A 24,267-nucleotide genomic window follows, 5' to 3' on the forward strand; every position below is an offset into this window, starting at 1 on the left:
CAGCAGTTTTTGAATTAGAAGGTGTAGCAGCTGTTGAGTAAAACAGTAGTATATTTAGGATTTTTTTTTTTAAAAAAGGAGGAAAGTATTCTGTATGTTTGCCACCTTGAGTTTTTAAAAAAATAATAAAAGGAGGGCAACTGATAAAAATCGCAGACGACACCAAGCTGGCGGGGGTAGCCAATGCGCTAGAAGACAGGCTCAAATTACAGAAAGACCTAGACAGTCTAACACAGTGGGCCCACACCAACAAAATGATGTTTAACATCGACAAGAGCAAAGTCCTTCACCTAGGCAGAAAAAACCCTGGACACACATACAACCTGGGAGAAACCCCTCTTAGTAGTAGCGACTGCGAAAGAGACCTCGGAGTCTTGGTGGACAATCAATTAAACATGAGCCAACAATGTGCAGCAGCAGCTAAAAAAAGCCAACACAATCCTAAGCTGCATCAACAGGGGGATACACTCCAAGACCAGGGAAGTCTTAATACCACTCTACTACGCCCTGGTCCGACCACACCTGGAGTACTGTATATAGTTCTGGTCACCACACCTCAAAAGAGACATTGAAACTCTGGAGAAGGTGCAAAAAAGAGCAACCAAGATGATTAAGGGATTGGAAACCAAGACTTACGAAGAGAGACTGAGGGAACTGGGCATGGATAGCCTAGAGAAAAGGAGGGCCAGAGCGGACAGGTATACAAGAGGTTGCCACAGAGAGGAGGGGATCACTTTATTCTCCAAGGCAGCAGAGGGCCGGACGAGGAACAACGGCTGGAAGCTGACCAAGGAGAGATTCAACATGGAGATAAGGAGGAACTTCCTGATGGTCAGAGCGATCAACCAATGGAACAACCTACCACCGGACGTTGTGAATTCCAACACTCTGGACATTTTTAAGAGAAGATTGAACTGCCACTTGACTGGTGTGCTATAGGGTTCCTGCTTGGGCAGGAGGTTGGACTCGATGGCCTTCATGGTCCCTTTCAACTCTAACAATAAATAAATAAATAAATGAATGAATGAATGAATGAATAAATAAATACAAATGAATAAATAAACCAATCTAACATATTTGCATAAAATGGAGATGCAACTGTCTATAAAGTAGGATTAATCAAACAGATTTTTAAAAGGTTAATGACAACTAGTCACAACGGTAATATAGAATCACACATAATTGTTTCCCTTTTCCTCTCCTTATTGACTCTTTCGCTCCTTTTGTGGGACTTTTTTCTGATAATTCAGTGGAAACATTCCCTACCCATCCTTAACTTGGCAAAAAACTAAGGATAAAAGTAGCTATTTCCATTATTGATCCTGACCTTGCCTTTTATTGTTTCTGTTCCTGGACCCGGTCAGAATTCTAACTTCCTTCCACGTAACTGGTTCAAAACCCAACAAGCATTATGCGCCTTCGGTCTATCTTTGGATAGAAATAACACAAAGAGGGTAAAGTTAATTTACTATTGGAATACTTTAAAGGTGCTTCAGAAATGAAATTAAGACCATGCCCTGAAGACGTGGTCCAAAAATAGATGCCACCAGACCATATCTGTGCCACGGTTTGATGCAAGTGGGAAATGAATAGTGGCTGTAAATGTCCTTAGGAGTCATCTGGATGGAACAGAAAAATAATAATAATTCCAAAATTGCTGTGCTTTAGTAAATATCGACAATTTAGAACTTTAACTGATTCAGAAGGAGGCACTTTGTCTACTAGCAGATCAGCCCTGCCCCTGCAGAATAATCACAATTCTGAAATCACTGCCTTAGATATCATTAGATTTCTGGGTCAACTTCAAAGTTATGATGATGCAAAACAGGAAGAGATTCAGACCACAGGAAACCAAGATAAGCTTCTTGAATCTGTGCAGATGGTTCAGACCGATAAGCTTATGGAACACAGCAATGGAAATTCTGATCTGAACAATTTCAGATACCAAAGAGAGCCATTTTATACTTTTTTCACAGTTGCCAAAGGCATTGGACATATTGGTTTGGCTTTACATTATATGAGGGTCGCCCAGAATGTAATGCACCACATTTTTCTTCTCAGTCTACAGTAATGTTACGAATGTGAAACTTTAGATATACATTATTTGAATTGTCAGGAGTGCGTGTGTAAATTTTGTGTTTCTACAGATAGCAAAGCTGCAGCAGTTTTTTGAAATGGCGTCTGTAAGTGATGTACGTTATGTAGATCAGCTCTTTACCATATTAAGTTAACATGTGCTTGTCTTCCTTTGACTATGAATACTTTTACTTTCCCATATATGGGGCATAGATTTCATGTTAACATTTTAAAACTTCCTGTGTCTGTTTATAGTCAGCCAATCTTCTGGACCTTGGTTACTTCCCTTTTTGTAGTTTTCCAAAAGAGACTTTCTCTACTGCATTAAGACTTCTTGCTATCAGTGCTAAAGGGGTCACTTACAGATCATCTAGTCCAACCCCACTTGTTTCACTTAATGACTTAATTAAGGTTTTGATGTGCACTTTGATCAGGTAGTCCAGTAGCTCATGATTCCAGCTATGCCTCCCACAGAAATTTTTGGTGAAACCCAAAGGCCCAATAAAAGCAACAGGTCAACAATTCATTCGGTAGCAATCTGAGGATTAGAAATTCACAGTTATTCAAGTTTTCAGATGGGTGACCAAAGAGTTATGCTGATTTTGATGCAGTACAGTATAACATCCCTATACTGGCAAAGCAGAAGTTGGTTTGACTTGCCAGCAGAATTGTTCCACATTACAATCTTCGATATCGCTGGGGAATCCTGGGACTTGAACTCCACTCTTTTCAACAAGTTTGAAAACACATCGCCATGTCTGAAAAACAGTATTTTTTTTTAAAAAAAATCTTTTTTAAAAAAGTATTTTTTTAAAAAAGAATAGTCTAGAATAGAATAGAGCTGGAAGGAATCTTGGAGGTATTCTAGTCCATAAAAATTATATTTTTAATACAAAAATATATAATATAATCAAAACTGAGGAGCATTTTTTAAAAAAAGAAATAAATGAAGCAACGAAGTCTGATTTGAATCCAATTTAGAAGAGACACGAATCGCCTCAGTGGATTTAAAAAAAAAAAAACAACCGAATTTTTACGATAATAGATAAGATAGGTAAATAAATAAATAAATAAAGCCAGAATTTATAAGGCCAGGAAACGTCAGAACGTTTCTATCTAGAAGAAACTTTTCCTTTCCTGCAGATTTTTGTCCAGTAAATAATTTCAAAACGGCATTTCCCCACCAAGAAATAATGTCCTCAGTCAGGGGTAGGCAAAGTTGGCTCTTCTAAGATAGATGAACTTCAACTCCCAGAATTCCTGAGCTAACATGATAGGCTCAGGAATTCTGGGAGTTGAAGTCCCCAAGTCATAGAAGAGCCAACTTTGCCTACTCTTGTGACCTCAGACGCGGCTCTATTTCTTTTCCATCTCTATGGTTGAAGAAGAAAATTGAGACCGCGACATGAAAAGCTTCGTCTCGGCAAAACAGGCAATCACGCGTTCATCCCTTATCTAATCAGAAATCGCATCTCTCGTGACGTAACGTTTGGCGACGAGGTTCGAGGCGAACCACTGCGCGTTTTTAGTGACGATAACAAAGTGGGCCGGGCTAAAGAGAGTGGGAGGATGATATCTTTCGTTTTTATTGGCGAGAGTCGGTGTCTTTTATTCTTCCGCCTCATCAATGCCGAACAGTAAAGCCAGCATTTTAACCAATGACGAGACGGCGATTGGTTCGAAGGCGGGATCACGTGGCAAGGAAGAGGAAGGAAAATTTGACGGTGAGTTTTGGAGGAAGGAAGGAGGGGGCTGGAAAATGCACTCATTCCCCCCCTCCCAAGATTATAATTACCTTGCTTATGGAATGAGAAACATATTATATGTATATATTATGCAAATTTAAACACACACACACATTTTATATCTATGTATATGTGTATGCATGCATGTATATAGGTGTATATACACACACACACACGCACAAACTTACGAATTATCCTAAAAATGCAAGTTCCAGGTATAGTTAAAAATGAAGAAACGACAGACAGATATATATATATTGCTCAAAAAAATAAAGGGAACACTTTATAACACAATATAACTCTACGTAAATCAATTTCCTGTGAAATCAAACTGTCCACTTAGGAACCAACACTGATTGACAATCCATTTCACAGGCTGTTGTGCACGTTCAACTTTGTACAGAACAAAGGATTCAATGAGAATATTTCATTCATTCAGATCTAGGATGTGTTCTTTGAGGGTTCCCTTTGTCTTTTTTGAGCAGTGTGTGTATGTATGTAGCTCTCTCTCTAGTATATAGCTCGCTCTCTATATCTATCTATCTATCTATCTATCTATATCTCTATATCTCTATATCTCTATATCTATATCTATCTATCTATCTATATCTCTATATCTCTATATCTCTATGTATCTATATCTATCTATCTATCTATCTATCTATCTATCTATCTATCTATCTATCTATCTATCTATCTATCTATATCTCTATATCTCTATATCTCTATATCTCTATGTATCTATATCTATCTATCTATCTATCTATCTATCTATCTACCTATATCTCTATATCTCTATATCTCTATGTATCTATATCTATCTATCTATCTATCTATCTATCTATCTCTATCTCTATGTATCTATATCTATCTATCTATCTATCTATCTATCTCTATCTCTCTATCTCTATCTCTATCTATCTATCTATCTATCTATCTATCTATCTATATCTCTATCTATCTATATCTATCTATCTATATCTATCTATCTATCTATTGCTATATCTATTATAGCATTGCTATATCTATTATCTATTTTCTTAATTCATACATTTTATTGAGGTATATTCAATATTAAGGAATTGAAGTATTTTAAGTATTTTAAAAAAGCAGCTATGTTATTTCTTATGTCAGTTGAAAGTACAATTTAAAAATACAAAAAAGAAACACAGCATTGTCATTAATTCATATGCATTGCAATATCTTCAGATATAAACAATTTGACAGAAAATATCAGCAAAGGGGAAAATTTTTGAATTACGTTCTGCAGCTGATCAAAATAGGCAGCTTGCACCTAGACTTATATACAATATAATGATAATTACTTTATCTTGTAGGTGATGAAGAAGGGAAGACAGCATATATCACATTCTTTTTGGGGGGTTTGATGTCCATCTTTTTCTACACATACTTGGTGTTTCATTTTGAAGAAGCCACCTTTTTTGAACTCACTACATGGAATGGCAAGAGGTTTCTTCGCCCAGACCATTACTGTAGTTTCTCTTTCTGTAACTCTTTCGGTTTTTACTAAAAAGTCCTGCACCAATTTTTCTCCAGTATTCCAGACAACAAGGAATCTTGCTTATAGGTACTTATTCCATGGTCTAATTTACTTTCTATACCAGTGATGGCGAACCTGTGGCACAGGTGTCACAGGTGACATGCAGAGCCAAACCTGCTGGCATGTGAGCTGTTGCCCTAACAGTTCCAATGTGCATGTGTGTGCCGGCCAGCTGATTTTTGGCTCACACAGAGGCTCTGGGAGGGCGTTTTTGGCTTCCAGAGAACCTCTGGGGCGATGGGGGAGGACATTTTTACCCTCACCCAGCTCCAGGGAAGCCTTTGAAGCGTGGGAAGGGCAAAACATGAGCCTCCTGGTCTCAACAGCAGTTGGGAAACAGGTCGTTTCCGGCCTCCAGAGGGCTTCCGGGGGGCAGGGGAAGCTGTTTTCGCCCTCCCGAGGCATTGAATTATGAGTATAGGCACTTACACATGCCCAATTGGCAGTTCTGTGTTAGCAAAAACTTGAGAAGAGAAGGATTTAGGGATAGGGATTTCTGACATTCTCAAAATGGTTGAACAGTGTGGTCGGGCAGTAGGAAAAGCAAGTAGGATGCTTGGCTGCATAGCTAGAGGTATAACAAGCAGGAAGAGGGAGATTGTGATCCCACTATATAGAGCACTGCTGAGACACCATTTGGAATAATACTGTGTTCAGTTCTGGAGACCTCACCTACAAAAAGATATTGACCAAATTGAACGGGTCCAAAGACGGGCTGCAAAAATGGTGGAAGGTCTTAAGCATAAAACGTATCAGGAAAGACTTCATGAACTCCATCTGTATAGTCTGGAGGACAGAAGGGAAAGGGGGGGACACGATCGAAACATTTAAATATGTTAAAGGATTAAATAAGGTTCAGGAGGGAAGTGTTTTTAATAGGAAAGTGAACACAAGAACAAGGGGACACAATCTGAAGTTAGTTGGGGGGGAAATTAAAAGCAACATGAGAAAATATTATTTTACTGAAATAGTAGATGCTTGGAACAAACTTCCAGCAGACGTGGTCGGTAAATCCACAGTAACTGAATAGTTGAAATCCACAAGTCTTAGAGTTGCCAAGTTTGAGGACCTCTGGTCTAAGTGTACTTATATATCTCCAGCCCATCTTCACGGCCCTGGTTCCACAGAGGCACAACTGCAATGGCCGACTGTAATGGGCCAAAGGAAAATCTGCATAGGAAAGCCAGAATGTCCCCCTATCCAGGGTCAAAAATTGAACGCGCACAAGTACCTGATGATAAAGTGGATTGGTCGATCAACTGGAAGAACTACAGTCCGGCGGACTATACGGCACCAAGTGTTTTGTCGGGACCTAAGTGGGCAGACCCAGAAATTGGGTGAGTCACTCGACCATAGAAGTGTAATCCAACCTTGAGCCGGTGATGAGATTTGAACTGCTGACCTGCAGATCTAGCAGTCAGCTTTAGTGGCCTGCAGTACCGCACTCTACCTGCTGCGCCACCTCGGCTTCTCATAGGCTAATCACTACTGCAAGCCTCAAGTGTATTATAGAACGGAGAATTGATCAGAGGTTTTAAAGTCTAAATTTTTGAAGAGGAATGAAAAAGCTGACAAAGGCTTATTTGTGATTAAATGTTTTTCACTAAATTCAAAATTGTGTTTTGAATTAACAACGTTCATAACTTTCATGAGATACTTTATCTAATCTTTTAATTGTTTTTGTTTTTCTTCTGAAAAGAGCCAAAAACTTTTCCCCAAAGTTCAACGAGAAGGATGCGGAAGTGGAAAGGAGAAGCCACAGTGGCTTATATGACGTGGAAAATGGGAGGCCCAGGTGCGTGGCAGTCTTTAGCTAAACAAGCACTAAATAAACTAAGCAATGGCTTAATAACTAGAATTTATTGAATAAAGTACAGCTCACTGGGTTCATAAACCACATATCAATCAAAAGGTATTCATCAGTATGTAAAGTTTCAATCAGTAACTCCATATTTTAATTTAGCGTGATATATGAATTTAGCCTTTATGCGTGAAGATCAGTGGCCTGCAGCTAGTTTCTTTTTCTGTATCTTCGAGATATTGGGCCATTATGATGGGTCAGTACAGTGGTACCTCTACCTAAGAACGCCTCTACTTACGAACTTTTCTAGATAAGAACCGGGTTTTCAAGAATTTTTTTGCCTCTTCTCAAGAACCAATTTCCACTTACAAAACTGTAACCAGAAAAGGCAGGGAGAAGCCTCTGTGGGGCCTCTCTAGGAATCTCCTGGGAGGAAACAGGGCCGGAAAAGGCGGGGAGAAGCCTCCGTGGGGCCTCTAGGAATCTCCTGGGAGGAAACAGGCCCAGAAAAGGCGGGGGGAAACCTCCATGGGGCCTCTATAGGAATCTCCTGGGAGGAAACGGGGCCTCCACCCTCCCTGTGGTTTCCCCATTCACACACATTATTTGCTTTTTCATTGATTCCTATGGGAAAAAATGCTTCTTCTTACAAACTTTTCTACTTAAGAACCTGGTCACGGAACGAGTTAAGTTCGTAAGAAGAGGTGCCACTGTATTGTTTATTTGTATTTTTATTATGCTTTCTCCATCCGGGCTGGAGAATTTTGGGGTAGAACGTGGAATCTTAAAATTGACAAGTTTGGAAAACACTGGATTACAGCCAGACCGTTGTTATTTTCAGGAATCCTGTAGGCAGGACAGGATTGGTGGGACGAGGTCTGCTGGGGCGCTGGGGACCCAATCATGCTGCTGATCCTCTAATAACAAGGTAAAAAAAACCACGATACAGGCAATGTACGTCCACCAAAGATCCAATGTTTCTCACCTAATATACCAGGGTGACACAACAGAAAAAACATACAGTGGTACCTCGTGATACGAACCCCTCGTGATACGAACATCTTGAGATACGAACCCGGGATTCAGAAATCTTTTGCCCCTTTTTCCGGCTTACGAACCCACCGCAGATCTCAAAATGGCTCTCCACTGGGCTCCGCCGCCTGGCTGTCACCTTCTGAAACAGCCGGGGGGCTTCTCGGCGTTCTCCTGAACGCCAAACCTGGAAGTTTGGCAAAAGTTCGGGTTCGCATTCGGGTTCTGGAGGCCGCCGAGAAGCGCCAGGATGTTTCAGAACGTTACAGCCAGACGGCGCCACCCAGCGGAGTGCCGTTTTTGCAATCGGCAGCGGCGTTTTTAGCCGATCTGGAGGCTGAAACGGAGGTGGGGAATCCCAATAGGGAATTCCATGGGCGGAGCTTTGACGTCACAAAGACGTGCTTCCTGGTGGGCCGAAACGTGGTAGGTAGATAGATAGATAGATAGATGATTACATTTGTATGCCGCCCCTCTCCCCAGACACATGCTAATTCCCAGTCACGGTTTAACGTTAATGAACTTTGAACCATATATCCACTCTCCTCTGTCCCCTCCAACTCTTCCTTTTTTTATACACACACTAGCTGCAACTTGATTCAATGAGTTTGACCTTGTGGTGGGTAGAAGGCTACGTCGTCGTCAAGTGCCCCCTGGGCTTCTGTGCTGTCTGTCAGTCGTAACATGCTGCCTTTCTTCTTGAATTTTGAGGGCTTAACGATTTTCTTGGCGCAACTTTCAGGTGGAAGAGAGAGGACAGTGGCGATAAAACAGCTCATCCGGTATCTGGTAAAAACATCTTGCAGTTTATTGCCATCAAAAGGAAGGACTGTGGAGAATGGGCCATTCCTGGGGTGAGGAGAACAACAATGAGATATTTCATTTTCAGGGAAATTTATCTGCATCAGTAATGGGCCGCTAGCTGGTAGGGCAGGGGTGGGCAATTAATTTTGCCAGGGGGCCGCATGAGAAATTGGGATGGTTTTAGAGGGCCGGACTAATATAATTAACTCAGTTCTACCCAATACTGTATAATACTGTATAATGCGTGCGTTTGGGGAAACCACAGGGAGGGTGGAGGCCCTGTTTCCTCCCAGGAGATTCCTAGAGAGGCCCCACGGAGGCTTCTCTCCACCTTTTCCAGCCCTGTTTCCTCTCAGGAGATTCCTAGAGAGACCCCACGGAGGCTTCTCCCCACCTTTTCCAGCCCTGTTTCCTCCCAGGAGATTCCTAGAGAGGCCCCACGGAGGCTTCTCCCTTCCTTTTGCGTTTACAGGTTCGGAGGCTGGGGTTTGTAAGTGGAAAATGGTTCTTGAGAGTCTAAATGCTCTAATGCTATTTCATCCTGAGGCGACACCACCTCACCCATCCTTTCCCAATAGCTATTATTGGCTAGGTGCGTGAACATTACATAACAAGATTGCGATCTTCCTTTAGGGAATGGTAGATCCTGGGGAGAAATTGTCTGCTGCTCTAAAGCGAGAATTTAGTGAAGAGGCCTTGAACGCTTTGCAGAAAACTAAGGCTGAGAAAGAAGAGATGGAGAAGCAACTGAGTAGACTCTTCAGTCAGGATCACTTTTTGGTAAGTTATTATTATTATTATTATTATTATTATTATTATTATTATTATTATTATTTATTGGATTTGTATGCCGCCCCTCTCCGCAGACTCGGGGCGGCTAACAACAATGATAAAAAACAACATGTAACAATCCAATTTAATAAAACAACTAGATCAGTGGTCTCTCCTATGTTTTTAAGCTCTTTAAATATTTAATGGAAAGATTTATTTTATTTATTTATTAATTGGACTTGTATGCCGCCCCTCTCTGTGAACTTGGGGCGGCTCACAACACACCAGTGACCAAACAGTACACAATAATACAGCTGGATCCAATTAATATAAACAGTTAATTTAAAACATTATTTTTTAAAAAGCGCTAAACATTAAAATCATTCATACAATTACAACCATAAGCATACTAAACATTCAATGGCCAGATGCCCCCAAGCCTGACGGCATAAATAAGTTTTGAGGTTCTTACAAAGGGCAAAGAGGGTGGGGACAGTATGAATCTCCAGGGGGAGCTGATTCCAGAAGGCCGGGGCCGCCACAGAGAAGGCTCTTCTCCTGGGCCCCGCCAAGCGAGATTGTCGAGTTGACAGGACCTGGAGAAGGCCAACTCTGTGGGACCTAACCAAACACTGGAATTCATGTGCCAGAAGGCGGTTCTGTAAGTAATCTGGTCCGATGCCATGTAGGGCTTTATAGCTCATAACCAACACTTTGAATTGTGCCCAGAAACCAATTGGCAGCCAATGCAGTCTGGGGAATGCTGGAGAAATATGGGCTGCATTCTCAGATTGCTGAGACTTTTCAAGTAAATTTAGGAACATTAATTACTCCACTTAAAACCACCAAATAGTAGGTAAAATAGCAGTATTTAGCTCGCTCAGCACAACAGGTTTAAATAGTTAAATTAGCTTGAAGTTGGACGGCCTGTTTTTAGTGTGGTTTTATTCCCATCCATGAAGTAGAGCCTGGCATGGCTCAGTTTCCCAATCTCTCCAGTTTTTTAACATCTGACATGAGGTTTTGGGCATGGGATCATTTGGTGATTTAGTACTACAGTGGTACCTCTACCTACGAACGCCTCTACTTACGAACTTTTCTAGATAAGAACCAAGTGTTCAAGATTTTTTTGCCTTTTCTCAAGAACTGTTTTCCATTTACAAACCTGAGCCTCCAAAACTGTAACCAGAAAATGCAGGGAGAAGCCTCTGTGGGGCCTCTCTAGGAATCTCCTGGGAGGAAACAGGGACGAAAAAGGCAGGGAGAAGCCTCTGTGGGGACTCTCTAGGAATCTCCTTTGAGGAAACAGGGCCGAAAAAGGCAGGGAAAAGCCTCTGTGGGGCCTCTCTAGGAATCTCCTGGGAGGAAACGGCCGAAAAAGGCAGGGAGAAGCCTCTGTGGGGCCTCTCTAGGAATCTCCTGGGAGGAAACAGGACCGGAAAAGGCAGGGAGAAGCCTCTGTGGGGCCTCTCTAGGAATCTCCTGGGAGGAAACAGGGCCAGAAAAGGTGGGTAGAAGCCTCTGTGGGGCTTCTCTAGGAATCACCTGGGAGGAAACGGGGCCTCCACCCTCCTTGTGGTTTCCCCAATCTCACGCCTTATTTGCTTTTACATTGATTCCTATGGGGAAAATTGCTTCTTCTTACAAACCTTTCTACTTAAGAACCAGATCACGGAACGAATTAAGTTCGTAAGTAGAGGTATAAAGCTATTACCATTAGGCGCCAGATTACCTGCACTTTGTTGGAGTCAGCCCAAGTCCAACTACTTTGATGTTAGCAGAAGAAACTGGCTGTTGTCCATTTACAGATTAGATCAGCAAACCTTGGAAGCCACATCTCGCTTTAATAGATTCCCTGGAAATTGCCTCCCACAGGGAGTTAATTTGGCTTCAATATTAACCAGTATTAACCACTTTCTGGAAACCACTGAAAACTGGGGGTTGATGCCAGAGGGTGTCCACATCGTCCACCCACACACACATTAGAGATAAGCATATTGTCCTTATTTGTGAGTTGCCTAGAGCAGTGTTCTCCAACCTTGGCAACTTGAAGATATATGGACTTCAACTCCCAGAATTCCCCAGCCAGCATTTGCTATGGAGACAGGGCATTCGCTGGCTGGGGAATTCTGGGAGTTGAAGTCCAGATATCTTCAAGTTGCCAAGGTTGGGAAACACTGGCCTAGAGTCTGTGGGTGGTGGGATATAAATCTGATTAATAAACAAATATGGCACTAAATAAAATGTGACACCTCATCCTAAAAGCTCTGAATTTTGCTTTTTAAATTTTTTTATAAGGTTTATAAAGGGTATGTGGATGATCCTCGCAATACTGACAACGCTTGGATGGAGACGGAAGCGGTAAACTATCACGATGAATCTGGTGAGAAGCGAGGCCTGTGTAATAAAACCTTTGATCTTAATTCAGCAGTGTTGATTGTAATGCCGCGCAATATCTTTGTATTGACAGTTCAATTCTTTCTGTTAATGGTAGACAGTTTAGGAAACCGTCTTGATGTCATGCTTTCTATTTATTTATTTTATATATTTTATTTATTCATTTGTCCAATACACAAATACACAGGAAGAAAAATAGACATGTGGTAATATATATAAGGGTAAAAGTGAACTTAGAGGAGAGGATATATGAAAGGAAGAGAATATATAAGATAGGTGAAAGAAAGGAAAGACAATTGGACGGGGGATGAAAGGCACACCAGTGCACTTATGTATGCCCCTTACTGGCCTCTTAGGAACGTGGAGAGGTCAATTGTGGAGAGTCTAAGGGAGAAGTGTTGGGGGTTAGGGGTTGACACAATTGAGTCCGGTAATGAGTTGCACGCTTCGATAACTCGATTGTTAAAATCATATTTTTTACAGTCAAGTTTGGAGCGGTTCGTATTAAGTTTGAATCTGTTGCGTGCTCTTGTGTTGTTGCGGTTGAAGCCAGATGGATACAGGTAGTCCTCAACTTAGAACCAAAATTGAGTTGGGAAAGTGGGGGACACGATCGAAACATTTAAATATGTTAAAGGGTTAAATAAAGTTAAGGAGGGAAGTGTTTTTAATAGGAAAGTGATTTATTCCTATGGGAAACATTGTTTTGTCTTACGAACCTTTCACCTTACGAACCTCGTCCTGGAACCAATTAAGTTCGTAAGACAAGGTATCACTGTACTATGTTCCAACCACTACACAATCTCGGCTCATGCACAGATGGGAAGGAGAAGGAAATGAAATGCCAGCCCATATTGTAGACTAGAAAGAGACAAGACATCGGCTGAATTCCATAACGTCTCTCTTTGTATTAATAGGTAAAGCCATGAAGAATTTAGCCCTGGAAGCAGGCGATGATGCTGGGAAGGTGAAATGGGTGGATATCAGCGGAAAACTTACACTGTATGCCAGCCACTTAGACTTTGTCCGACTTGTAGCAGAGAAAAGAGGAGCTCATTGGAAAGAAGACTGACTTTGGTTGACGCGATGGGACTAACATCAAACCATAAATGAAATCCTATCATTTTGAGATGGTAATGTAGTTGGAGAATGGGAAGAAAATGCTTTTTAGGATATTATCGGTGCATGACTTAAAGATGCAAGATTTCATGCATATTCTGACGTTCTTGGGTTGAAATCATTGGAACTTTAAAATGTTTAGTGTTGGTTGCATTATGCTTTTGTAATCACGTCATTCGACTAAGTATTGGCTGTATTTGTTGTATACCTGTTTTGTACAGAAAATAAACTGAGTAAAATTGAGTTTTTTGTGGCCCACCAGTAATATTGTTGAAAGATATTTACAGCTGTCAAACATCTCTGGAGTTGACAGCTCACTGAACAGCTTAAATGTGTGCCTTTTGAGAATAAAGAAAAACGTCAATCTACCTTACTGACTTGACATTATGTTGAAGTTATGTTTTAGCGACGCAACGATGCAATGAACAGGGACAGTAAAAATGGGCAAACTAAAAGCTAGAACATTCGGTTGTGCTTCAGAGCGAATGAATGATGCTCATTTCAGTTCCATAAACATAAATGTATTACACTGGTTTGTATTATTTACGTAGCAAGGTTTTTTTATTAGAGAAGTAATGCATTTAGGCAATAAACCCTACAAAATATATTAGCTTGAAAGCTGTAAGACATTTCAGTAAAATGAAACCAGCTTAATTGGCAAATGGAAGCTTATGGGTTCTTTTAAAAGCTCTGTTAAGTTTAAGATTTGAGAAAGAGAATTCAGTACTTTACCGAAACTATCATTGCCTTACAATAGATGGTTTTACATAACATTCAGGATTTAACTTCACAATGCAAATGTACATTTTTATCAGAGAAATGAAGATAGTTTCTTAAAAACATGTAGAGTAAATATGGCATTTAGAATGCACTAAAGCTGTGGTTTGGAAACTGTAGCAGGAAATGAGAAATAGGTAAGTCGTCTTGGATGAACTCTCTCACATTTTCATTGTCACCTTTAGAAATAAAAAAAAATTAATAGTTGAGCAGCTGTTGAATTTTGTAATGCCACATCTAGGTGGCAAAAGCTTTTGTGCACACAGTTCCAAATTAGGTATAGCTTTCCTGCGACACATGATATATATATATATATACTCTCCTACTTTTAGTATTTTAAGGTAAAATTGATGGTAGATTCTTAGATGATGAGTGGATAGATGTAGATGATAGATAGATGATAGATATAGATGATGTAGATAGATGATAGATAGATGATTGTTGTTAGCCGCCCCGAGTCTACGGAGAGGGGCGGCATACAAATCCAATAAATTATTATTATTATTATTTATTTAAATTATGATATAGATGATGGATGAATAGATGGATAGATAGGTGATAAATGATAGATATAGATAATAGATGATAAATGATAAATGGTAGATAGATGATAGATTGATTGATAGATGATAGATATAGATGATAGATGATAAATGATAGATGACAGTTGATAGATGATAGATGATATAGATGATGGATGAATAGATGGATAGATAGGTGATAAATGATAGATATAGATAATAGATGATAAATGGTAGATAGATGATAGATTGATAGATGATAGATAGAGATAGAGTCATAAAAATGACACTTTCCCCAGTTATAATTTTGGTGTCAAATCTTGTAGGCCATAAACATTTAATAGAATTGAATCTCAATATTTGGAACCTTGACACAAAGAATACAACAGAATACCAAAAAGTATTTGATACATACCGAGAGCAACAATAAGGATTCTATTTCTGTTGGGGAAAAAAGTATTTTTTTAATTTCTCATGAGAAAGGTCAACATATAGATTAGCTTTCACTGTCTTAAATGGATGCTCCTTGTATGAGGAATAACAACATCCTATCTTCATGTACCACAATCCTTGCTAATAATCTCTGCCTTTTCCCCTTCTTTTTTGAAAACTGACACCACAGCTCCCTATTTGAGATGGTAGGGGGGTTGAGGGGTGGGGGGCTGGGAGAGCTTCACCTGGATTCTACGGTCATAGCTGATGAGGTCCAGGGAGATCTTCCAAGCGGTTAGCTTTCCCCAAGCCGGGATACTCTGTGGGGCAGTTAGGGTTTTTCATCCAAGCCATTTGGGAAGATACCTGGTTGGAGAAGGCCGGTTTTGCATTTTGCATTTATGGAAAGACTCCACGGAAGTGCTACTAATCAAGCGCTTGCCCTAAGAGCTGACAGGTTTTAATCCTCTCCTGCCTGAGACTTTAGAAATGAAGTCAAATGTGCACTGCTCAAATAATAATAATAAAGGGAACACTTAAAGAACAGAATATAACTTCAAGCAAATCAAACTTCCGTAAAATCAAACTGATCACTTAGGAAGCAACACTGGTTAACTTCACATGCTGGTGTGCAAATGGAATAGTTGTACAAATGAAGTATTCAATGAGAATATTTCATTCATTTAGATCTAGGTTGTGTTATTTGAGTGTTCCCTTTATTTTTTGTGGCAGTGTATTATTACAATTTTCTACAAATGGTGTAAGAACTAAAAGGATGCTTCCAAATTGGGGCATTGGCCCCATTTTAATTCCCCCATCCTCCCCCAAGGAAGGTTGAAGAAGTGGGACTGCTCCTGCTTATTTAATTATGTATTATTATTATTATTATTATTATTATTATTATTATTATTATTATTAGATTAGATTTATTGGATTTATATGCCGCCCCTCTCCGCAGACTCGGGGCAGCTCACAACAATGGCCAAAAAACAGTACATATTGACAAATCTAATATTTACCAATCTAATTGCAGTTTTAGGTTAAAAATTCATAAAAGCAACCCCAATATGTATAAAGAACAAGCACACAATCAGTCGAACATGAATTATTATTATTATTATTATTATTATTATTATTATTATTATTATTTATTAGATTTGTATGCCGCCCCTCTCCGTAGACTCGGGGCGGCTCACAGCAATAATAAAAACAGTGTACAATAACAAATCTAATATTTAAAAATATCTAAAACCCCATTATTTAAGAAAGACATACACACAAACGTACCATGCATAAACTATATAGGCCTGGGGGAGATGTCTCAATCAGGAGTTTACGAAAGGCAAATTTAATTATATTTATCCCAGAGGGTTGGGAAGGAAAGCCAAGCATTAATCGTTGCTCCTGTGTCAAGAGTGTACATATCACCATTAAGTCAGAACTAGTGCTAAAATTCTCTTGCGTCATAACTTTCAGAGGAATATGTTGTTAGCATGGCACATGGGGAGGATTGAGTTATGGATGTGGGCACCACACCTGTGCGATAGCATGCACACGTGCGCTTTTAGCACCTGAGGAGGAAAGTTCACCATCGCTGGTATAGGGTTTGCTGCCTGAGCCAGGGGGCTGGACTAGAAGACCTCCTAGGTCCCTTCCAAACCTATTCTTCTTCTGTGTCTGGCCTTGGTCTAGAAAAGTCTCAGGTTTTGGGACAAGGGCATACAAATTTCCACTGCAAATGGTAATGTGGGCACGGTATTATCATCCTGATACCAGAACTGTTTATTCATTCAGCCAGTGTTGGGAGTGACAACTGCGCTGAAAAAGTGATTTACGGCTGGTCCTTGCACGTATAACCATCACAACACCCCCACGGGCATGTGATTAAATTTGGGGAGCTTGGCAACTAGTATGTGTTTATGATGGTTGAAATATCCTGGAGGCATGTGATCGTCATTTGAAGCCTTCTTAGAAACAGAAACAGAGAAAACAGACGGCAGAAAAAGACCTCCTGGTCCATCTCGTCGGCCCTTATACTATTTTCTGTATTTTATCTTTGGATGGATCTATGTTTATCTCAGGCATGTTTAAATTCAGTTCCTGTGGATTCTTCCTTCCTTCTTTCCCTTCCTTCCTTCCTTTTCTTTCCTTCCTTTCTTCCTTCCTTCTTTCCTCCCTTCCTCTCTTCCTTTCTCATTCATAGAAATATAGAAGATTGACGGCAGAAAAAGACCTCCTGGTCCATCTAGTCTGCCCTTATACTATTTCCTGTATTTTATCTTAGGATGGATATATGTTTATCCCAGGCATGTTTAAATTCAGTTACTGTGGATTTATCTACCACGTCTGCTGGAAGTTTGTTCCAAGCATCTACTCCTCTTTCAGTAAAATAATATTTTCTCACGTTGCTTCTGATCTTTCCCCCAACTAACCTCAGATTGGGCCCCCTTGTTCTTGTGCCTATTAAAAACACTTCCCCCCCTGAACCTTATTTAACCCTTTAACATATTTAAATGTTTCCATCGTGTCCCCCCTTTTCCTTCTGTCCTCCAGACTAGACAGATTGAGTCCATGAAGTCTTTCCTGATACGCTTTATGCTTAAGACCTTCCACCATTCCAGCAAGTACAATCAATGAGCAAAGCTCGATCCACATAAGAACCATGTAACAACTGCAGTATGTGCTTAATAGCGATGGTTAAAAACAAAAGTACTAAAATGGGGCAGAACTCACTTAACAATCACTTTTCTTAGCAACTGACCCAATTGTGGGCATAAGTAGAGGACTACCTGTACCATAAGATAAAGCTGCCTGAAGAGCACTTCCTTCAATAGGTGGAGCAGGAGATGGGTGGGATGATTACATGGTCAGAAATTTACATTTCTAGCACTGTTTAAGCTGGATAAGGACAAGAAGGTGAGTTTTATGTATATATGATAACATAAACTACTTACCCCTAGGATAGGTTGAAAGCCCTAGGAACAGAGTAAATATTAGATTATTATAGCAAATCCAGTGGTGAAATCTGACTTTTTTTACTACTGGTTCTGTTGATGTGGCTTGGTGGACGTAGCGTGGCGTACTGTGGCTTGGTGAGTGTAGCAGGGGGAAGGATAGTGCAAAATCTCTATTCCTACTCCACCCTGGGGCTAACCAGAAGTGGTATTTGCCAATGCCCCGAAATACTCAAAATTTCCGCTACTGGTACTTTGAACTATTCAAAATTTCCGCTACTAGTTCTCCAGTACCAGTCAGAACCTGCTGGACTTCACCTCTGAGCAAGTCTTTAATGGTAAACTAATTAATACGGTTGATCTGCATTCCACTCTCTTACAAAACTGACAAATTAAGTGCCACTGGGAGTGTTTGCTCCCAACAACTATGCGCTTTGTATTGCACATAGTTTTCTCCTTCTTGTGAAAGTCCCTTCTAATTAAATAGTTTCCTCATCATATCACTGACGACTCCACTGTTTCACACCTACGACTAGTGCTAAGAAAATAATTAGGGTGCCACAACATGTTTGAACCATCTGGAAGTCCTGAGGATACTAAAATATCTTTTTAAAAGGCCAATCAGTTCTCACAAAACTCTAGGTATGTGTAGGAGAGTAGGAAATGATGTGAAAAATAGCAATGTGGATTGGAAAGAATTGCCATTAATCTAGAAATGCTGGACCAAATGTCTTTTTGGGTATATATAGGCCTTAAAACCTCTGCACAAGTATTTGTACTTCAGAAATTAAGGGGTTTTTTAGTTTTTTTTTTAAAAATCCCCCTTCCTTTCTCCATATCTTTGTTGGACATCTTTCATTCCTAAGTATAAAGTTGGTCCTACTCATTGGACCGATGGATAATATGACATTATCTGAGTAAAATCTTGGATTTTAGTAACCTGAATATGCTGGACTGGAGATCTTACCGCCATTCCAGGAAATCCAGGGTAAAACTAAAAAGAAACATAAGGACAAAGGAAGGTAAGAAACACAGAACTAGTATAGTACTTTGAATTTCCATAACAAGGCTGTGCCCCCAACTCAATGGCTTTGAGAATGGGAAACTCAACCATTGATGTCTCAGCCTATGGCAATTATATTGAGGTCTAGAATTTTCCAAAACAGGAATGTTGCTTATATTTACAATATAGCTGGGTTGCTACCAGTTCGCTCTGGTTCTGGCGAACCAGTAGTGGCGGTGGCAAGAGGCTCCGCCCACTGCCCAGGTGTCATCCCAGATAATCTGCGCACGCACATCTCCAAACTAGTAGCAAAAGTAAGTGAGACCCATTATTGCCCCACTAGTAGCTGGTCCTTAGCTGCCTGAGCCATCTATTCTTTCTTATTCTTTATTCTTTATTGGCCAAGTGTGATTGGACACACAAGGAATTTGTCTTTGGTGCAGATGCTCTCAGTGAACATAAAAGAGAAGCTACATTTGTCAAGACTCATGAGGTACAGCACTTAATGATTGTCATAGGGGTCAAATAAGCAATGAAGAAACAATCAATATTATTAAAAAATCTTAGGATACAAGCAACAAGTTACAGTCACACAGTCCTAAGTGGGAGGAAAAGGATGATAGGAATGATGAGAAAAAAACTAGTAGTAATAGTAGTGCAGACGTATGGTTTGACAGTTTTTAAATAGTTTTTTGTGTGGTGTTTGACAATTACTAAGGTGACCAATTGTCCTCCTTTAGGGAGGACACTCCTTCTTTTGTAGGTTCTGTCCTTCCTCAAAAAGTGTCCTCCCACCTGTCCACCTTTTTGATATTTTAAAACTAATCTGTTAATCTCTGTATTCAGAGATGCCGCGCCGAACTGTTGCGCGTCATGTGATGGCACAGTTCAGAAATACGCGATTACGAAACGCATGCGCAGAGCACAGGAGAACCTCACATGCCTCGCACTTATCTCCCACCATTGCCTCTATATTATACTTCGTGTTTACTGCTAACGGAAATACGAAATTATTTCTTTCTCAGTGAATTCACGTTTTACTAATTCATTAATTCAATTGTATAACAACCCGGTTTTCAACACAAAGTGTAAAATAATTAAATATGTATTTCCAATATATTGTTAGAAATGATATACTGACAAAAATATTCATTCAATGGGAAAAAAATACTCGTTTAATTAAATAATTAAAAGGGATGTAAGATTAATTAGTGTATTTTGGTTTGAATTAATAAAATGGTTCATTTATTTACGTTGTACTTTTTTCTTATATTTTTTTCGTCCTCCTTTTCATTGTAAAGAAATTGGTCACCTTACAATTAGCTACCACACCAGATAATAAGATATCACACTTTCTTAAAAAGACAACTAGACTTTGGAATTGCCAGTGAAATGGCCTTCAGAAATTCCCAATTGAAATATGGATGAGTGAAGTGAATTGGTCTTACCTGAGCAGGCCCTGGAACCTAGAAGAGAGCAGAAAAAGAGAGAAAAATTCATATCACATGAAACAGGACTATGATATTCACATCCAGAATAACAAGAGTTGGAAACGACCTTGGAGGTCTTCTAATACAACTCCTGCAGGGGACATTATACCATTTTAGACAAATACAGTGTTCCCTTGATTTTCGCGGGTTCGAACTTCGCGAAAAGTCTATACCACGTTTTTTCAAAAATATTAATTAAAAAATACTTTGCAGTTTTTCCCCCTATACCACGGTTTTTCCTGCCCGATGACATCATATATCATCACCAAACTTTCGTCCACCTTTAATAAATATTTTTTAAAAATAAACTTTAATAAATAAACATGGCGAGTAATAATCTAAAAGGTTGCTAAGGGAATGGGAAATTGCAATTTAGGGGTTTAAAGTGTTAAGGGAAGGCTTGGGATACTGTTCATAGCCAAAAATAGTGTATTTACTTCCGCATCTCTACTTCGCGAAAATTCAACTTTCGCGGGTGGTCTCGGAACGCATCCCCCGCGAAAATCGAGGGAACACTGTACTGTATACCAGTTTACCAATATAATTTCACCCTGGCCAGTACAATTTTCAGACAAATATAACGACTTCCTCTTCCCACATATAGTTCAGATTGCTGAGCTGCAGGGTGAATTTCGTGGGGGTTTAATTATATTTGTGGAAACTTGGCATCTCTCCTCATCTTATGGAAGAAACGCTTTTCAATTTTCCCCGAGCTGCCTCTTCCCGTTTCAATTCTTACTATATATTGAGCTTATTAAAATGAATGGGTGTTGTTAATGGAGTTAAAGATAACACTTGGCATCGGTTGTCAGTGCCAGGTTTCAGCTTGGGAAAGTGTAAATAACACGGAAACATCTTCTTCGCCTATGCAAATATACAATTGGTTTCCTCATCGATAAATATGGGGTGTTTTAGATTTGTACTTCACTTTAGCCCTGGTAATTTGCTTTACGGCAGCCAAGACGAATCTCATTTTCTGCTCTCTGCCCCTTTTTGGAAAGTCTGCCTGGTGAGATGGCACATGGGTGGTACATAAGCAACTTTTGAAAGGGAATTACAACGGCTCTTTATTTATTTAAGACAAGTTATTTGGACGCCCAGCTCTACGACGTTTTACTGTTATTAATTGATGGATTAACTTAATGGGGTTTTATTGCTTTTAATATTTGACTTAATTTATGTACTGTATTGCTATTGTTGTAAGCCGCCCTGAGTCCTGTGGGATTTGGCGGCAGATAAGTCAAATAAATAATAAACAAACTAACAAACAAACAAACAAACATAACTAAGCTGAGCTGAGCTGAACTAAACTAAGCTAAGCTAAAATAAACTAAGCAAAACTAAAACTGAAACTGAAACTGAAACTAAAAGTAACTAAAACTAAAAGTAGCTAAAACAAAAACTAAAAGTAGCTAAAACTAAAACTGAAACTGAAACTGAAACTAAAAGTAACTAAAACTAAAAGTAACTAAAACTAAAACTAAACTAAAAGTAGCTAAAACAAAAACTAAAAGTAGCTAAAACTAAAACTGAAACTGAAACTGAAACTAAAAGTAACTAAAACTAAAAGTAACTAAAACTAAAACTAAACTAAAAGTAGCTAAAACAAAAACGAAAACTAAAAGTAGCTAAAACTAAAACTGAAACTGAAACTGAAACTGAAACTAAACCAGCCCAACTCATCCTCACTGACTCCAGGCAACTTACAAGGATAAAAACCCAATGTAAGATGGTTGGAGGGCAATATGCTGACATTGTAAACTGCTCAGAATCAAATGAGCCGTTTGATGGGCTCCATCCGACTCTGGGGTCCCCAGCCTCATTGGCAAAACCGGGTCTTCAGAGCCTTGAGCAACAATATCAAAGTTGGGCCAATCGTATCTTCGCAGGGATGATGTTCCAAGGAGGGAGCCACCACGGAGAAGGCTCTTCTTCTTGGTCCTGCTAGACGAATCTCCTTAGGAGAGGGGACCCGTAGCGTTCCCTGCCTCCCCGCTCTGGTGGGTCGGGTAGTTGGAAAAGATAGTCCTTCAAATAACCTGATCCAAGGCCATGTAGGGCTTTGAGGGTAACAACCAGCACTTTGAATTGGACCCAGAAGGAAATCTCTATAGAGATAGAGAAGGCTCTGTATGAGCTGAGACACAGGCAATACGAAGTGCTTCATTAGAAGGATTAAACCCTTCCACCTATGGTCATAAGTTATGTGGGAAAAAAATTCCTTTGTGTTTTATTATTAGAAACATAGAAACATAGAAGACTGGCGGCAGAAAAAGACCCCATGGTCCATCTCGTCTGCCCTTATACTATTTTCTGTATTTCATCTTACAATGGATATATGTTTATCCCAGGCATGTTTAAATTCAGTTACTGTGGATTTCCCAACCAGGTCTGCTGGAAGTTTGTTCCAAGGATCTACTACTCTTTCAGTCAAATAATATTTTCTCATGTTGCTTTTGATCTTTCCCCCAACTAACCTCAGATTGTGTCCCTTTGTTCTTGTGTTCACTTTCCTATTAATAACACTTCCCTCCTGAAGATTATTATTTATTATTATTTATTAATTAGATCTATCAGCCGCCCTTCTCCTCACGGACTCGGGGCAGTTTTTATATTAACTAATATAATTTTTTTAATATGAGTTATGTGGAAATTATTCCAGTAAAAATTCAAGCAGAAGAGGGAAGAGTTAATTATATTCTGCCCATCTTCATCCTGGTTTTGGTGAATTATTTTGCTCTGTTCAAGAAGCCCAGGGACTTCCATTGTTTATGGCAATTGTTTTTTCAGCTGGCCTCCTCTTGAATTGTCGAAATGGGAGTGTTGTAGTTTTGACACACCAGAGAAGATATAAAACGGGGAAGTAAAATGAATTGTAGAACATCTACAGCAGGGGTGTCAAACTCGAGGCGTCATGGCATCGTCACATGACGTACCGGAACTTTCCTTCCCCTTTCGCTAAATCGGGTGTGGGGCGTGGCCAGTACATGATGCATCCAACCTGTGAGCTGGGAATTTGGCAGCCCTGGTCTATATGATGGATGTGCAATCTTGACATCTTTAAGACCTGTGGACTTCAACTCCCAGAATTCCTCTGCCAGCATGGCTGGTTAGGGATTTCCGGAAGTTGAAGTCCACAGTCTTAAAGTGACCAAGGTTGGAGACTCGGGTCTAGGGAATACTCAAACTTTTTTTTTTTTTTAAATGACTTGACAGGTTGTTTGGTAGCAGATTGTTGTCAATTTGCAATGCAGAAATGCTTCAACCACAACAACAGAAGAGCACACAACAGATACAAGCTTAATATTAACCCCTCCAAACTTGACTGTAAAAAATACGACTTTAACAATCGAGTTGTCGAAGCATGGAATTCCCTACCGGACTCTGTAGTGTCATCCCCTAACCCCCAACACTTTACCCTTAGACTATCCACGGTTGACCTCACCAAGTTCCTAAGAGGTCAGTAAGGGGCGTGCATAAGTGCACTAGGGTGCCTACCATCCCCTGCCCTATATTCTCTCCCATATCTCCTATATCTTCTCTTCTGTCCCTATATCTTTTTCTGCTATTCTCTCATAGTTATATTTCACTCCTTTATTTTCTCCTCTATTCCCCCTTTAATACATTCTACCTGGTTTTATTATTTATTTATTTATTTACTTACTTATTTGTTTGTTTATTTATTTATTTATTTATTTATTTATTTATTTATTAATCAGATTTGTATGCCGTCCCTCTCCGCAGACTCGGAGCGGTTCACAGCAATAATAATACAATATAAACA

General features: G+C 39.8%; 1 protein-coding gene across 3 annotated transcripts; it reads left to right on the top strand.

Annotated features, from left to right (window-relative positions):
* Positions 1 to 3,711: 3,711 nt before the first annotated feature.
* LOC139155739 (ADP-ribose pyrophosphatase, mitochondrial-like) lies at positions 3,712 to 13,674 on the top strand. Of its 3 annotated transcripts, XM_070731011.1 has the most exons (9): positions 3,725 to 3,800; positions 5,159 to 5,409; positions 6,483 to 6,719; positions 7,082 to 7,177; positions 8,025 to 8,111; positions 8,958 to 9,069; positions 9,653 to 9,799; positions 12,089 to 12,173; positions 13,105 to 13,674. In XM_070731011.1, exons 2-9 carry the CDS (start codon positions 5,282 to 5,284, stop codon positions 13,257 to 13,259), a joined length of 1,047 nt encoding a protein of 348 aa, XP_070587112.1. In that variant the 5' UTR covers positions 3,725 to 3,800; positions 5,159 to 5,281; the 3' UTR covers positions 13,260 to 13,674. The 3 variants fall into 3 exon arrangements, with proteins under 3 accessions (XP_070587114.1, XP_070587112.1, XP_070587113.1); XM_070731013.1 differs by lacking the exon at positions 5,159 to 5,409 and having other exon boundaries at positions 3,712 to 3,800; XM_070731012.1 differs by lacking the exon at positions 8,025 to 8,111 and having other exon boundaries at positions 3,744 to 3,800.
* The last annotated feature ends 10,593 nt before the right edge of the window (positions 13,675 to 24,267 follow it).

The sequence above is a fragment of the Erythrolamprus reginae genome, unplaced genomic scaffold, assembly GCF_031021105.1.
Source record: "Erythrolamprus reginae isolate rEryReg1 unplaced genomic scaffold, rEryReg1.hap1 H_5, whole genome shotgun sequence".
In the NCBI taxonomy this organism is placed as follows: domain Eukaryota; kingdom Metazoa; phylum Chordata; class Lepidosauria; order Squamata; family Dipsadidae; genus Erythrolamprus; species Erythrolamprus reginae.

Excerpts from the sequence above, each read along its gene's own strand:
- LOC139155739 (XM_070731011.1), top strand. The coding sequence starts at position 5,282 with ATGGCAAGAGGTTTCTTCGCCCAGACCATTACTGTAGTTTCTCTTTCT. Across the intron at positions 5,410-6,482 it reads ACAAGGAATCTTGCTTATAG|CCCATCTTCACGGCCCTGGT; the intron begins GTACTTATTCCA and ends ATATATCTCCAG. Across the intron at positions 12,174-13,104 it reads AAACTATCACGATGAATCTG|GTAAAGCCATGAAGAATTTA; the intron begins GTGAGAAGCGAG and ends TTGTATTAATAG.